At 40.1% G+C, this 17,293-nt stretch overlaps 1 protein-coding gene across 5 annotated transcripts in view; it reads left to right on the top strand.

The window, feature by feature from the left end:
• The first annotated feature begins 25 nt into the window (after positions 1 to 25).
• The window catches only part of PPHLN1 (periphilin 1), a 67,722-nt gene continuing 50,454 nt past the window's right edge, over positions 26 to 17,293 (top strand). For 2 of the 5 annotated variants that reach the window (XM_065743402.1, XM_065743401.1), the window contains exons 1-4: positions 5,665 to 5,714; positions 7,411 to 7,502; positions 13,564 to 13,743; positions 14,705 to 14,766. In XM_065743402.1, the coding sequence (XP_065599474.1) occupies position 5,714; positions 7,411 to 7,502; positions 13,564 to 13,743; positions 14,705 to 14,766 (335 nt within the window). In that variant the 5' untranslated portion in view covers positions 5,665 to 5,713. Of the gene's footprint in view, positions 81 to 401; positions 484 to 5,664; positions 5,715 to 7,410; positions 7,503 to 9,991; positions 10,062 to 13,563; positions 13,744 to 14,704; positions 14,767 to 17,293 lie in introns of those variants that run through there. The other 3 variants (XM_065743405.1, XM_065743406.1, XM_065743403.1) reach the window with 3 other exon arrangements.

Here is a 17,293-nt window from a genome sequence, read left to right as displayed (position 1 = left end):
GAGCCGGGCGCTTCCGCTACCGCCCGAGCGGCGCCGGAAGCGGCGGGAGGAGCGCTGCGGTGCGTGAGCGAGCGGCGGCGGTGAGTGCGGCTGGGAGGCGGCGTTCCCCGGCTCGGTGCGGCTCCGCCGCAGGAGGCACGGGGCTCCCACGGGGCGGCACCGCCGGCTCGTCGCGCTGGGAGCGGGAGCGGCGCCGGGGCCGAGGTCCCTCTGGCCCTGGGTGAGGGGAGAGCGGGGAGGGGAAGGAAGGGGAGGGCTGTCAGCAGGCTGCGTGAGCACGGGAAGCAGGCGGTTGTAAGCATCACTTTTTAAACTTCTTTTTCTTTTCTTTTTTTTTCTTCCATTAAGCCCGCGCGTGGAACGATATCTTCGTTTTCAGTTTAATCTTTTTGTTCTGACAGGGATCTGTGTAGTTATGTGAGTTAGCTCTCAGAGGAGGCGTGAATGCACAGATGCCTTCTGCGCTGCTGCTTGTGCCATGAGGTCAGTACCTGCGAGCTTTTAGGGGATGAAGTGAGACCCACACCACCTGCCCGGCTTCCTTGAAAGTCCTAAAATACGTCTTCATGCTCAGCTTAACAGTGGAGTGCTTTGTAACTTACTCAGTCTTTGCGTGGGGGCTGCTCCAAAAGCAATACCTCCTTTGTTATTTCATTGGCCCATGCCAACGTGTTGTTGGTATGGCAGTAGATGCTGAACCTCCCACCAATATTCCATCCCATTTGTTGCTGTGTGACAGATGGCAGCAGAGGGACAGTCTGACACAATGGCATCTGACATGCAAGTGTGGATGAAGCAGACGTGTGTCACTGTATTCCTCCATGCAGAAATGAGTTGCACCCATTGCCATTCCTCAGTGCTTACTCAAGATTTATGGAGACCAGCCAGTGGATGTGAGCACAGTGAGACAGTGGGTGGTGCATTTCAGCAATAGTGACTGCAGCCATGGGTCATCCCTGCTGGTGCCAGATTTTATGAATGCAGCATGCAGGTTCTTGTTCATTGCTGGCAAAAATGCATAGCTACTGGTGGTCACTGTGCTGAAAAATACTGTTTTATAACTGAGAATTTTTATATCGAATATTGATATTGTACTCTTTGTATCTGTTGCAGTTTCAATGGAAACAAATAGAAGGCATTACTTTACTAGCAACCTATGTCTTTCAGCATGTCAAATCTGCTCTTTCACAGCCTTTGAGTAGGCTGTTTGTCCTAGCTTAGAGCTGTGATACAAAGTGTTGTGACGACTTCTTCAATCTAAGCATTTGGGACTTCAAGAAAACAAAGAGTCTGTAGAAAGTATAAAAAGAGATGTAGAACCCCATAGCACCCATGCAAGTGCTGAGTAGAGTTGGAGGTATTCATTCCTCTGGCTGAATCCCTCAGCATTTCTTGGTACTTTCAAGCATAAATGCTGATGACAGGTCCAGAGGGACCTGAACAGGCTGGAGAAGTGGGCCCATGTGAACCTAATGAGGTTCAACAAGGCCAAATGAAAGGTGTTGCACTTGGGCCAGGGCAATCCCAGGTATTTATGCAGACTGAGGGAAGAACTCCTGGAGAGAAGGCCTGCAGAGAAGGACTTGGGGGTTCTTATGGATGAGAAGCTGCACATGAGTCAGAAGTGCACACTTGCAACCTGGAGGGCCAACTAGACCCTGGGCTGCATGAAAAAAGGGGTGGCCAGCAGGGAGAGGGAGGGGATTGTCCCTCTCTACTCAGCTCTTGTGAGGCCCCATCTGGAGTACTGCATCCACGCCTGGGGCTCCCAGCACAAGAAAGACGCTCTTGAAATGGGTCCAGAGCAGAGGCACTAAAATGATCAGAGGGCTTGAGCACCTCTCATGTGAGGAAAGGTTGAGGGAATTGGGCTTGTTCAGCTTGGAGAGGAGAAGGCTCCAGGGAGACCTCACTGTGGCCTTCCAGTACTTGAAGGGAGAGTATAAACAGGAGGGGGAATGACTGTTTACATGGGTTGATAGTGATAGGATGAGGGAAAATGGTTTTAAACTAAGACGGGAGATTCAGGTTAGATGCTAGGAGGAACTTTCTCACTCAGAGGCTGGTAAAGCACTGGAACAGGTTGCCCAGAGAGGTTGTGGATGCCCCATCCCTGAAGGCATTCAAGGCAAGGCTGGATGTGGCTCTGGGCAGCCTGCTCTAGTGGTTGGTGACCCTACTCACAGCAGGGGGTTTGGAAACTCGATGATATTTGAGGTCCTTTTCAACCCAGGTCATTCTATGATTCTGTGCCACTGTTGTGGTGAACTGACATACTTTTTGGCTAGCTGTTCAGGCTGGAAGATGGAAAGGCACTGCGGAGGTGGTGCTCCTTGCAGATGTTGTATTAACGCCAGTAGTGGAGTGGTTCTATTGCAGCTTGGCAGAATATTCTTTACATGGCATTGTCAGTGGTGACCGATGGGGTTTAGGTAACGAAGATCAGTGTTACTATTAGCTCCCAAAGCATTATCTCCATTCCTGTCAGGAAGAGATGGATTCTCTCCATATTCCTGTGTGGTGTAGTGGTTTTTTTTGTTTTTTTTTTTTTCCCCGGTACATTCCTCTCACACTGCTAAAGCTTCATGTTATCATGGAGAACTGTGTCTGCTCAGTGTTCTCGGCCTGCTCCAAATTCCAGTTTATCCACCTTGCTTCCTGCCTAGTTAGGAATGACAGGATATGTTTGAAGAGTTATCAAATCTACATTAATGGAGTTGTTGGAGTGGGTCCAGAGGAGGGCCATGAAGATGATCTGAGGGCTGGAGCAACTCCCCTTCCTACATGGACAGGTTGAGGGAGTTGGGGCTTTTCAGCCTGGAGAAGAGAAGGCTCCAGGGGGACCTTACAGTGGCCTTCCAGTACGTGAAGGGGGCCTACAGGAAAGCTGGGAATGGACTTTTCATAAGGGAGGGTAGTGACAGGATGAGTGGGAATGGTTTTAAACTGGAAGAGGGTAGGTTTAGACTAGATATTAGGAAGAAATTCTTTATTGTGAGGGTGGTGAGACACTGAAACAGGTTGCCCAGGGAGGCTGTGAATGTCCCCTCCCTGGAAGCAGACTGGTCTAATGGGAGGTATTCCTGCAAGTTGGATCTTCATGATCTTAAGAGGGTCCCTTCCAACTCAAACGATTCTGTGATTCCGTGATTCTCACTGCTGCAAGAAAAAGCTGTGTTTTCTGTGTGTCCATCCTGAAAGAAATAATAGCTGGCTGTTGTGAAATTGGCCGTGAGAAGTCACTGAGTACCACTTATATAGCATCATATATACATATATTTTTTGAGAACCTTCCAAAACATAGGAGGGATGAAACTGACCTATGTTTGTCAATTATCAGGGTTTGTCACAGTAACAGAACAAAGACAGATATGTTCCAGTAGCAGCAAGAACAATATAGTTGCCTGCCTCTGGGTTTATGTGTGGTTTTGGCTTTATGCTTTGTTCATATGGCAGGATGTAGCCATCTGGACTAGAAAGCTGCATGTTGGTGGAACAACAATATAAATTCTGTAGAATTGGCATTCTTTAGAATTGGTTGATAGCACACACTCGAATATTACAAACCCTGATGAAGTTGATATTTCTATCAGTGATTAAAACTGATGTCTCAAGGAAGCGTAAACAGCCAAGAATGATGTGCAAAATACTGCAGAGTAATGGAGTGTTCTCACAAATGGCAGTTGTTTTTTTGTTGTTGTTGTTGTTCTTGCATGTTAATGTTCCTTAGAAAGAAAAAAAAAAATTAATTGATGAAGAAAGCTCACTTACGTAGAAATCTGATGTTTAAGTGTAATCTTCATGATGAAGAAAACCTTTTAGTATTACCTCTGCTATAGCAGTGCAGAGCAAGACGTAGCACTGTGATGAGTGGAGCCAAGCCAACCTTGGCAACAGGCCACCACAGAGCAGCTTGTTCTGCATCCATACAATGGCTTCTGTGTATGCTGAAGTAGCAGCATTTGAGAAAATAGAAGAACTTGCTTTAGGGAAAACAGTCACCTTTGACCAAGAACATGGAAAAAGCAGTTTAATTTAATATTGTGGGTCATTACATGTCATGATAATCAAGAAATACCAACTATTTTTGTTTATATGCTAACAGAAGATAGTGTCAGTGACAGTACTTCACAACAAGAAGGACATTGAGGCCCTGGAGCGTGTTCAGAGAAGGGCAACAAAACTGGTGAGGGGTCTGGAGCACAAGTCTTATGAGGAGCGGCTGAGGGAGCTGGGATCGTTTAGTCTGGAGAAGAGGAGGCTCAGAGGAGACCTTATTGCACTCTACCACTTCCTGAAGGGGGGTTGTGGTGAGGAGGGGGTGGGCCTCTTCTCCCTGATAAATAATGACAGGACGAGAGGGAATGGCCACAAGTTGAGCTGAGGAAGATTTAGATTAGATTTGAGGAAATTTTTTTTCTCTGAAAGACTGGTCAGGCACTGGAATGGCCTGCCTAGGGAGGTGGTTGAGGCACCATCCCTAGCGCTGTTCAAGAAGTGTTTACATGAGGTGCTAAGGGATTTGATTTAGTAGTTGGGTAGGGATAGTGATAGGAGGATGGTTGGACTAGATGATCTTGTAGGTCCTTTCCAACCTAATGTACCTATGAACCTATGAACAGTGAAATTAATGTATGAAACATAGGTAGATATTTATTTTTAATCTTTGTTTTGAAATGAGATTGTCCTGAGAGAACAGATAATCCTTACTGTAGCACAGAAAGCTTGAGGTTTGATACCCTGAAACCTTGCTAATGGAAGCTTCTCAAATTAATTCAGAATGTTTTGGCACTTGATCAATGTTATTCAAGCTGTGTTCTGATTAGGTCACATTGTTTAAGAAATTTTTACTATAGAAAAAGATGAGATGTATTCAAAATGCTGAGAAATGTGCTTTTTACCCTCTATATGTATATGTGTGTGTGCATATGTATATATATTCTTGTATTTTGAGGGATATCCTCACTTCTATTGATTCCAGCTAAAAATTGTCCATTTATTCTTCTATATAAAACTGTTTTTTTTCCCTCTTTTCTTACCAGTGTTTGGGACAACGTAGTTTATAATTGATTGCCTGATTAATTGTCCCCATTTTCTTTTTAATTGCAAAGTCTACTCAGTTCTGAGATTTTTTTTCCCATCCCTCTTTGCCTTTTCATTCTTTCTTGTCTGATAAAATTGTCCGTTTTTTTTCCTTCTGTCTGTTGATGTTTGTCATAGCATATTCTACCTTTTTTTCCTTTTTTTTTTGTCTCCAAATACTAATAATTCTTGCAAGTTTCAGTACTGTTCTAAAACAGTAATAAAAATGGAAGTGTTTTATGGGCTATACTGTCTCATAGTCTGTAATGGGCGTGTACATGAATGTTGGTGACTGCTACCAGGAAAAAGATCATAATAGAATAACAAAGCTCTGGATTTTTTTTTCCCATAAAGTATTATACCTGTAATCATTTTTCATATAAAGGCTTTTGGTATTCTGAATTCAGCTGACAGTCATGTTCTTTCTTAACATTGTGTAATGAATTACCCTGTACTTATCCAGACAGATTAAGAGGGATGGGCAGTAAAGGGATTTAGATTTTAAATGTTTGGTTTACTTACAAAAAATGAATTTATGAATTTATATGATTTTTTCACTAATTTCAGTTGCCTTTTTTTTCCAGGTAATTAAATGGGTCTTCAGAGGCAAAGTCGCTAAGACTAACAAGGAAGTGAGTATGCAAGTGATTGTTGTTTCTTATAAAAATATAAATCTGATTTGGTGCTACCTCTCATTACAGTTGATAAATCCTTTATCTTGTTGGTTCTTGAAAATATGGATAATTGTCATTTTTTCATAGCATCATAAATCTATCTCCAGTTATCTACTTTCAGAAAAGAAATATTAATCTCTCCTGAATATGTCCTGCTATTTCTTTTTCCTATGGGTTATTCTGTAGAACTCATTATGAAAGAAAACATTGAGAAATGAAATTCTAGCAATTTTGTAACCATTTTCAGCCATGTGTGTTTTACACTTTTTTGCCTATATAATTATCAGAAAGGTTTCAGCTCCTCAAGTCTGTGTTGTCTAATACAGCATGACTAGAATCATTTATGGTGTTGGTTTATAAGTTCATAAGTTCATAAGTTCATAAGGTTGGAAAGGACCTATAAGATCATCTAGTCCAACCATCCTCCTATCACTATCTCTACCCAACTACTAAATTAAGTCCTTTAGCACCTCATCTAAACGCTTCTTGAACAGCGCTAGGGATGGTGCCTCAACCACCTCCCTAGGCAGGCCATTCCAGTGCCTGACCACTCTTTCAGAAAAGAAATGCTTCCTGAGGTCTAATCTAAATCTTCCCTGGCGCAACTTGTGGCCATTCCCTCTCGTCCTGTCATTACTTATCAGGGAGAAGAAGCCTACCCCCTCCTCACCACAACCCCCCTTCAGGAAGTGGTAGAGTGCAATAAGGTCATGCCATGAAGTTTACTTTCAACTTTTATTAATTTATTGACTTGGGAAGTCACTATTGTTTTGAAAGAGTAATTTCCCATGTTCTGTGGGCTCACAATTTAAAACAAAAAATCTTCATGTGAAGAATGTGTTTAATTAATGTGTTGAGAACAGAGCTTTGTGTTAGCTGATGAACGTGTTGTGCATTATCCTGTTTCTAAAAGGGCAAGGTGATGAAATAAGTTTCGTATATGAAAGCATGAGTTCTTCAATCTAATGAAGATGAGTTAAATTCATTAAAAAAAGAGTTTAACAGCAATATCAAAATAGCTATAAGGTTTTTTGTGTATAAGTTTATTTCTGCAATTGATATTAGAGTATGTATAAATTTCAGTAGGACTGTTTATAGCATCTGTAAATCCTGGATTTATTCTGATTATAACTGACACTGTGTGTATGAACTGGAAATCAGTGAAGTATTTTTTTAAGTGTATGACAGAACTCTGTATCAACTTTAGTATAAGTTTGCCACAGATCTCAATTTTATTTAAAACCACTTTCAGACTGTGTTTAAACCATCACTACTCCAGCTTATTTTTCTTTATGGAGAGTGCAAATGCTTTTATCATGACAGCAAATTCTGGCTGTTTTAAACTATATCTGTCAACACTTAGAGGAAGTTTGGGTTGGTTGTTGGTTCTGAAGAAGTTTTGAACGACATTGTTATCAAAATTTTGATTTATAGTGTTTTTTGCCTTAAATTAATGACCTACTTATTAATTAGTTTATATAACCAGACAGGTTACTTTTATATAAAGACCTCATTTAAAAAAAAAAAGTGTACAGAGCTTATACATAATATATTACCTTGTGAGAAGCCAAAGAACCTTTATTTCTATGCTTAGTATCCTCTCATCTATTCATAACAAGTCTGGTTTTGACTCATGGCTTTTCATTGTCATCAGTGGCATATCGAAGAGATGAAATGTGGTCTGATGGAAGATATGACTATGAAAGACTTCCAAGAGAACGTCTTCCTCCAAGGATTCATCCTGATGTATGTCTGTACTTTGTTTCTCTAGTGTTATACCATTATACTGCACCTTCATACTGCAACCTGTAGCACAAGGGCAAGATTTTTGTCAGTTCTGAAGTTCCCTTTAAACCTTTACATCACGATTGTCCGACTATTTTGCTTGCCTGGTCCACACTCAGTGAAGAGGAATTGTTATGGGCTGCATATAAAGTATATAATGTAATAGTTAATGTTTAAGATTTTCTATAATTAAAAGGAATTATAGATATATTACATATAATATATGTGTTATTATAAGGAAGGCAACAAAAACATAAAATTGGTCAGATGTTGGACTGTGAAACTAATGCATCAGTTTCTGGTTCAGTGACAGTGGTTACAATTCTTAGCGTGCTCTCAAGGTGCTCATCAGTGATTATTGTTCTGATTTTACTCTTCCTGTGGTTCATTCTTGAAAGTAGTTGTTGATAAATGTACATCCTGACAAAAAGTGATGACATGAATAAGTCATGATTGTGAAGCAAGGGATACTTTTCTCTGGTAAGATATGTCTTAGGAAAGTCTGGTAAAGAGACACGATCGTCAATTTTTCTTTGAGTTGTACATCTGATTACAACTATATACATTACATTTGAAAATTTACAGATAGTGTATTTATGTTGACTGAAAGTGAAGTCCCAAATATTAAAAAACAACAAAAAAGCTGTTCTCAAATTCTTCCATCAAAATACAAAGCACAGCTGCATATTTTTTACTGTTCACAGGACCGTGTTTAGCCATTGTATCAAAATGCATACAATTATTTGCTGTAACTTGAGCTTGCTATAATTTGTTTCATTTTGAATGCTGTTGTAATTTGAAACACAGCACAGATAAGTTGATTTTGATCTCAGAAGATGTGTGTTTAATTCATTTAAATGAGCAGTCACATCCCCCCAAAATGCTAACCTGTAGCCATTTTGCAACTTCATATTCTGGCAGCAGCTTTCCTTCTAACTCTATAAATGACTTGATTTTATTTTACTAATTGTAAAATCATTTCAGCATTTTAGCCCAACTTAGCCATCTTATTTCAGAAAATGAGAAAAAAGTAAACAGTGTTCCTAGAATTGGCATCCATACTTTCAACAGAGTCCTGGAATTGGTGATGGACTTTATGAAATTCACAGCTTTGATGACATTATAATATGTAATACACACGGGTTTCAGTTTGTGTGTGTATGTGTGGTGGGTGCAAGAGATGGAGTTAGCGATGCAGTGTGCCCTCCCCAGTATTCTGTTGTTGCCTGTGCATTTGTAATTGTCGAATGAAACTCACTTGTAAAAATAATGTGAAAAGTTTATGATCCTGTGGGGCTGCATTACAAGCTGCCCAGGGCTGCATGTGTGTGTTGGACACACCTGCTTTACATCTTCCTCATTGTCTTAGTTTCAGCTGGGATGGTGTTGTGTTCTTGAGAGTGCCTGGTATGATGTTATGCTTTGGGTCTTGGAGAAAAGCAAAGTTGATAACACACCAGTCTGAAAAGTTGCCTGTTAGTCCATTTGCAGTGAAGGGCCCAAGGAGCTGGGAGGGAACAGAATTAAAACAGATGACTGGCTGAAGGATTTTTCAGTGTAATTAAAATGTTGGGGTTTTTTTTAATAATTTGTGGAGAATCAGAGGTCATACTATATTGTCTTTTCACCAGGAACTTTCACCAGGAACTTAACTTAACAATGTATGTTAATACATTGTATGCTTGTTTTTGTTTGCTTTTTTTGTTTGTTTGTTTCAAATTGATATTTGGCTTGACTAATGCATTTCTAATTTAATTTAACCTCTGTGGCAGCGACGATCCTGTATCCTCATCTTTCGTGCTCTACAGGGAACAAATTATGGCATATACAATATGAAATTTTAAAAAGATAAGATGCATTCTTTTACTTACATGGCTTATGTGGCAAGGTTTTCATAGTGGGGGGATTGAAGAGTTGGTCTTTATGCGAAGCGACCTGGAGCTGCCTCATGTCAGATCAGAGCCAGCTCCAGCCAGCTGCAAAAGGGACCCACTGAGCCGTGGGTACTGCTGGTTGTTCAGATAGGGATAAGAACTGCTGCATAACTACAGCTGGGAGAGAGAAGTGAGAAATGTGCGAGCAGCCCTGTGGGCACTGAGGTCCATGCAGAAAGGCAGGAGCCAGGCGTGGAGCAGGGGTGGAGTGGTCAAAGAGGAGTGATGGTGATAAAGTGTTAGGGGCTGACCTGCGGGCTGAAGCTGCCCCCATTCCCTGTTCCCTACCCCACTCAGAGAAGAGGGTGGATGGGGGAAGATGGGTTTATTTTGCTTTTTGTTCTCACTGCTTGTATCTCCCTATGCGGAGTCTGTTCTGCTTGAGACAGTAACTGGAGAGGGATCACCTTGTCCCTTTCTCAACCCATGCACTTTTCTTCTTGCTTTTTGTCTTTTTTATTTTCTCTGTTTATTTTATCTGTTTTATTTTCTCCCATTCTACTGAGAAGTGGGAGAGTGGAATAGTGAAGCTCAGCTGCCTACTGGTATGAAACAAGCGCATCATTTTGATGCAAGAATTAACCAGGTTCCTCAGTGCTGGCCTCTTATTATATGTGATTGGAACTGGGGATGGAGGGGCTAGCAGAATACACTGATTTATCACAACAGTACTATCCATCTGACCAAAACAGCATCCGCAATAGTTAGGCAAAGCAAGATCTGAATCGTTCTTGTTGGAAGGTAGATAAAAATCTCCTCATACAGATCTGCTGTTTCAAGAGAATTGGCAGACAGATTCTGTCCATGCAAGCATATGCCATTTTGTCTTCATTCATATGTGGAGGTCTGACCTAATATTTGCTAGGCAAGTAAAGTGGAAGTAAGTTATTCCTCGACCATATGAAAACTTAGTATTTGCTGATAGGTTATATATCGGAACTGAGATGATAAGAAAAGAAGTATCACTTGTTTGAGAGAGAAAGATATTGTCCTAATCCAAACCTGGATCTTAATTATGTAAGTATGGATTGCTGTCGGAACACAGCAGAACTATGTTTTCAGATGCTGGTTAACAGCAAAAAGTTTTTGCATTTCACAAAATTAGGAAAAGCAGTGGGTATATCTTGAACTCTTATATAACTGTCCTGCTGTGGTAGGGACTGCTGGAGGAGATAAAAGTATAGAACAGTTTTATTTTAGCTTCAGAGCACGTCTTCTTTATAAGACTGAACTGAAAAAGAGTATGTGAAGGCTGCCAGTGAGGTAATGGTAGATCAAGCATTGTGGCTGCTGGGAAATGTGTGTATAGCATGTACTTATTTGCATCAGTATGACTGTAAGCTAGTTTTGGATTGCCCTCTAGTGAATCTGTTGCTCAGTCTCTGAAATCAGAACAATATTATTTCTTTATTATTTTTTGCATGGTCATATTTTGTAATTTGTGAACGGAATGTATTTTTCTACAAAAACTACTGATGCATTCATTAACTTGTGACTTATACACAAAATAGCTCTTTTTCCTCTTTTCCCTCCCTCTAAATTGCACCCATGTATGAAGTCTCTGCATTTATAACTTGTTTTTAAGGCCCAAGGAAATAATGACTTACTAAAGGAAAGACTTAAAAGACAATGTCTTAAATTCATGTTTCCATTTACTTTTTATCTGCAGTGGGTTTACAGAATACTGAATTCTAGAAAATTGAATCTGTATCTTTGTACAGTTTAGGCTTAATAAGCAAAGAATCTATTTAATTGGTAAATAGAATCTATTTAATTGGAAAATGGCGTATGACACTTTACTTGAAAATGTAGTGCACTGACTTTGCATTCTAGCAAAAAGTCATCCAAAACCTGTTTGAAAATAAATCTGAGAGTGATAAAGAGTGTCCATCACTTGAACCATTAGGTCACGCATTGTGTTGTAGTGAGAGGATGCTTATCTAATCAGATCAGGAAACAAAGGCAATCTTCACTATAATCTCCGTAGTGTAGAAAGTGTTATCGATGTTAAGGAAATTAATTGTTTTCAAATAGACTTTCTTTCTTACAGGTCTAACAGATGTAATTTATTGTATTCTTAAGTTATTGTAGAAGTTGGATAAATAGGTGTAGTACATGCTTAGAGAATTTAGTTGACTCCTTTAGAATTTCAGGATAAATTATGTTGAGAACTTTCCCTCTGATTGAACTCACAGTGCTTAAAGATTGCATCTGACTGGTGTCTAGTTGACAAGCTATTCCACCATCAATCTGGCATGATTCTGATGTTTGCCTTTCTTCTGTGCTTATTTTAGCTTTGGGATTATTATATACACTGTTTAGAAATGGAATCATAGAGTGGCCTGAGTTGAAAAGGACCTCAAAGATCATTGAGTTTCCAAACCCCCTGCTGTGAGTAGGGTCACCAACCACTAGAGCAGGCTGCCCAGAGCCACATCCAGCCTTGCCTTGAATGCCTTCAGGGATGGGGCATCCACAACCTCTCTGGGCAACCTGTTCCAGTGCTTTACCAGCCTCTGAGTGAGAAAGTTCCTCCTAGCATCTAACCTGAATCTCCCGTCTTAGTTTAAAACCATTTTCCCTCATCCTATCACTATCAACCCATGTAAACAGTCATTCCCCCTCCTGTTTATACTCTCCCTTCAAGTACTGGAAGGCCACAGTGAGGTCTCCCTGGAGCCTTCTCCTCTCCAAGCTGAACAAGCCCAATTCCCTCAACCTTTCCTCACATGAGAGGTGCTCAAGCCCTCTGATCATTTTAGTGCCTCTCCTCTGGACCCATTTCAAGAGCGTCTTTCTTGTGCTGGGAGCCCCAGGCGTGGATGCAGTACTTCAAATGGGGCCTCACAAGAGCTGAGTAGAGAGGGACAATCCCCTCCCTCTCCCTGCTGACCACCCCTTTTTTCATGCAGCCCAGGGTCTAGTTGGCCCTCTAGGCTGCAGGTGTGCACTTCTGACTCATGTGCAGCTTCTCATCCATAAGAACCCCCAAGTCCTTCTCTGCAGGCCTTCTCTCCAGGAGTTCTTCCCTCAGTCTGCATAAATACCTGGGATTGCCCTGGCCCAAGTGCAACACCTTTCATTTGGCCTTGTTGAACCTCATTAGGTTCACATGGGCCCACTTCTCCAGCCTGTTCAGGTCCCTCTGGCTGCCTTCCCTTCCCTCCAATGTATCAGCTGCTTGGTATAATCTGCAAACTTGTGGAGAGTGCAGTCAGTTCCACTGTTCATGTAATTGATGAGGATGTTGAAGAGCACCGGTTCCAAGACCAGCCCTTGGGGGACACCACTCATGACCATCCTCCACCCAAACACAGAATCATTGATCACAACCCTTTGGCTTCAATCTGCCAACCAGTTCTTAATCCATCAAACAGTCCATCTTCAAATCCGTACCTCTCCAAAGAGAGGAGGATATGTGGTGAGGGACCATGTCAAAGACTTTGCAGAAGTCCAGGTAGATGACATCTGTTGCCTTTCCTCTGACCACCAATGCCATCACTCCATCATAAAAGACCCCCAGATTGGTCAGGTAAGATCTGCCTTTGCTGAAGCCATGCTGGCTGTCTCAGATCACCTCTTCGTCTCATTTGTGCCTTAACATCGTAACCAGGAGGATCTGCTCCGTGATCTTCCCAGGCACAGAGGTGAGGCACAGTGGCCTATGGTTCTCTGGGTCATCGTTTCTCTCTTTCTTAAAAGTGGAAGTAATGTTTCCTTTTTCCCTGTCAGTGGGGATTTCACCTTACAGATGTGATTTTTCAAATATGATGGGGAGCAGCTCAGCAACCATATCAGCCATCTCTCTCAGAATCCTGGCATGCATAGTCTGGCCCTGTGGACTTGCATACATTAAGTTTCATGAGGAGGTCTTGGACTTGTTCCACTGTCACAGTGGGATGGAATCTGCTCCTCTCACCCACACCTAGAGGTTCAGGGTCCTGGCAGACACGGGGAGCCTGGCCACCAGTGGAGACTGAGGCAATGCACTTATTGAGCACCTAATAATTAACATGTTTTTACTTGTATATTCACTATCGGTTTCCAGATGCTTAAAGAAGGATGGGTTTGTTTGTTTTGTGGTTTAGGATGATTACCACAGAGTAGTAAACGTCGTGTCCAAGAAACCACCACTTCTTGATAGACCTGGAGAGGGGAGTTACAGTCGCTATGATGATTACAGCCACGCTGAGTACAGAGACTATGAGGAGGGTCGCAGTTTTGCCCATGAGCGAAGGAGTGGCCCACCGCACCGAGGTGTACATAAGGTGATTCTTCTCTTACAGTTGTGGTGTTTGTCACTGAATTAATGTTTGAATGGTAAATAATTAGAGGTTGTTTTTTTTTTTTTTTCAGACAGAACATTGTTATTCCTGCTGTTCTCATAAATTGAGATAGAATAGAAAAAAAAAATACCTAGGTTTTGCTACTTGGTGCTTTTATGCAATTACTGTGCCTGTAGGACTCATGATGATATGGTGATTTGCTACTTCTTGTGGTTCCTAACTGTTGTGTGGACTTGGAAGAGTCCTTCTCCTGGTCTGTGGGGAGCTCAGAGTCTGAAGTGGGACAACAGATGTAGTAGGCAGAAGTCCTCTGCAATGTAGTGCAGAGTTACCTGGAGGAGCAATAGCAAGATCTCTGTTGGATGTAACGTATCCTTGCATGTGTGACTAACAGAATGTTGTCTACCTATTCTACCTATTTGCAAAGTTGTTAACTTAAATTCTGCCATGATGCTGAGTGTTCTGTGTGTTTTTGTGTGGTTTTTTCTTTTTTTTTTCCCCAGTAGTTACTCTGAAACACAAAATTTATGGTCAGTTTAAAGGATGATTACTGCTGACTCCTCTAATCCAGTTAATCCAGTTATTCAAAATCATGTAATTTTAAGCTGATACTAAGAATTTCCATTATTAGGAAATTTACTTTTTTAAATCCAGGCCTGTTTATATGAATTTTATACCATACCAAAAAAAAAAAAAAAAAAAAAACAACACTCATTTTTGTTTTATATAGTATTGTAAAGTTGCTCCTTTTAGGGCTGGTGGAGGAAGAAAATAAGAAAAGTTGGATGGAATGGATAAACTGAGAGGAAACCTTTCTGTGAATGACTGATACTGCCTTTTCAACTCATTAAATGCTTTGCTTATGCAGTAAATAAGTATCATTTGATAACATTGTATTTCACAGCTGATGGTGAGATGCACTTCAAACATCTATGTTTTGCAGGATGAGCCAGGATACAGATGGCCAAGAGATGATTATCCTATGAATCGTCAGACTGAATACAGGTATTTTATAAAACTTCACAGCAATGCTATGTATAGGAAGGTTTGGAGGCTGTCTGTTCCAACCTCCTGCTCAAAGCAGCTTCTGTTACAGCAGAAGGATTAAGGCTTATTCAGATGGAATATGAAACTATGAAACTGCTGGGAAGCTTTATTTTCAAGATACTGAATGTTGCTTAACTACGAGGGTATTGCTCAAGTTCTCTGTCCTGAAATTGTTCAGGCATATTTGCACATGCTGCCGTTCTGTTTAAGATATTGGAAGGTAACTAAATGCCTCTTCTGAATTTCAATATGCTGTTGTTGCAACTGTTAGAAACCCATGACCTGTTCACGTTTTCTCTTATTTCCCCTGTGGAAATCCCATTTTTGCTACCCCAGACTGTTGAATCAAATACAAGCTTTTTTGTCCTATAAATTTAATGTCTTTTTGTATGGGTATATATAAATATCACTACATGCAGTAAGAAAAGGTTAAATAAGTGCTGTTTTTAATAATCTCTGTTTTATAGAGATAATCTCACAAAAATGTGTCCCAAGGTGTAGATTTATTCAGATCACAGTCTGATTCATATGTATGCTTAAAAGCAGAAACTGAGAACAGTTCTTCTTGTGTACGTTTGTCAATCTGCAATGTAATTGGCAGCTTATGTTTTAGAAATTTCCTTAAATAACCTTACTGTTCCTTAGTATTACATTTTTGGTTCAGATAGTAACATCAAAACTGTCATAACACCTATTGTGACTATTTAGAACATTTTTGTTAGTTATCAAAACAGTTTGTAGAGCAGAGTGGTGAATTGATACTGATGAGGGAAAGGACATTGTTCAAGTACTAGAAGAAGCGTTTTCAAGAATATTGAGATCCAAATTATATGAATAAATGACATGAAGTCTACATTTTAGTATTTGTTCAGTAAGAATAGGAAGTGTGATGATAATATCTTTAAGAAGGCAGGCTATGTAAGTAATTTAGTGCATCTATGCAATCAGTCACACTTTTTATATGACTTTAGTGAATTCTTTGGTCTGTTAAGTGTTTTCTTCTGTGACTGTAGTATTTTGAGGCGACCATACAGTGAAAAAATACCTGATCAATTTTAAAACTTGCTTCAGTGGATTTTGGGTAGTATGCAGTTCATCATATCCTTGTTCTGATCTTGTTTTCTCAGCTGGAGTGATGGGTCTGTACCTCAGGTTCATATCTCTGAAGTGTAGGAATGGTATTAAGCAGTAGGGGTGCAACATGCATATGTCTGCAATGCAGTTTGATAAGGGTTTTTTTTTTTTAATGATAAATAAATGCACAGAATAGTGGTTGCTTAATAGCAGTGACAGTGTTACAGGGCTATGCACAAAGTAATTATTCCTTTCATAAAGACTCCCCCCAAAACAAAAACAAACAAACAAAAAAAGTGTGAACAACCAAAATAAATACAAACAGACCCCTTCATACTACATAAGGATCTTCAAACAAAATGACGTTATTGGAGCTAGAAGCAACTGTGAAGTGTTTTGAAAAGAAATGTTCTATGTAAAATGCTCTTGAATTTTTCTTTCACTTTAGAACACAAATGAAAAACACACTCAAGGGAAAAAAAGCCCACAGCAGTGAGTTAAGACCAGGCAGTTTGTTTTCACGGAGAACAAGAGTGGCACCCAGTGGTCAAAACGATTGTCTTAAATTCTTCCAGACTTCTTCCATTTAAGAAGCGAGGACAAAATGTCAGCTCGTTTTGCTAAAGGCTTCAATGATGTGGTAGTATAGGTCCCATCTCATTCTATATTATATATTTCAGGATGTCTGACTGTTAACTGCACTGTGAAGGAGCTTGATAGAGATATTTGGTTCAGTTGATAATATTAGAACGTATTTGCAATTGAATGAAGCCCTACTGTTTAAATATGCTTTCTGTCAGAAGTCTCTTCGTACAGAAAGAACAGGAATAGTAAATATAATGTTGAATGTAAAAGTCTGTGATCAAACTGCTAAATGCTTCTAGTATCACATAGCATTACATGGTAATAATTAGGATTCTTTGTATAGTGCTCACTATTGAGCTACGTAGTAGATTTCAGTAGAGAAAATCAAACTATAGTACTTTGTCTGTATTTTCTCCTGCATTGAAAATGATAACTGTTTTATGTTTCAATGACATTTGCATTATAAAACCTAATATTCAGAAATGATCATAGATGAAAGTGCTATCACTGGATTTGATGAAAGATACTTTGCATAAGTTTTTGTGAAGTACGTGTAAGTGGTGGTGTGTGTGTGTTTGTTTTTAGGGGTAGTAAAGGGAGATGTAAGATTACTTTAACCAGAAATAGCTTTAAAAAAAATGCATGGAACCTAGTTAGAACATAGTACAAAGTGAGATTTGTAAAACTAAAGACACTTGAGAGACTTGTAAAATTAATGGGTTTTCATAGTAGTACAGTTACTGTAAATTCTAAGAAGAATAGCTCTTTTATTGATATAAATAACCAGAGGTTTTTTGGGGGTATTTTAAAAAACTCACTCGGCAGC

The sequence above is a fragment of the Cyrtonyx montezumae genome, unplaced genomic scaffold (genome assembly GCF_038088225.1).
Source record: "Cyrtonyx montezumae isolate F1298 unplaced genomic scaffold, pur_monq_1.0 scaffold_3, whole genome shotgun sequence".
NCBI lineage: Eukaryota > Metazoa > Chordata > Aves > Galliformes > Odontophoridae > Cyrtonyx > Cyrtonyx montezumae.
The sequence above is the reverse complement of the archived record's forward strand: the minus strand, read 5'-3'. Positions and strand labels throughout refer to the sequence as shown.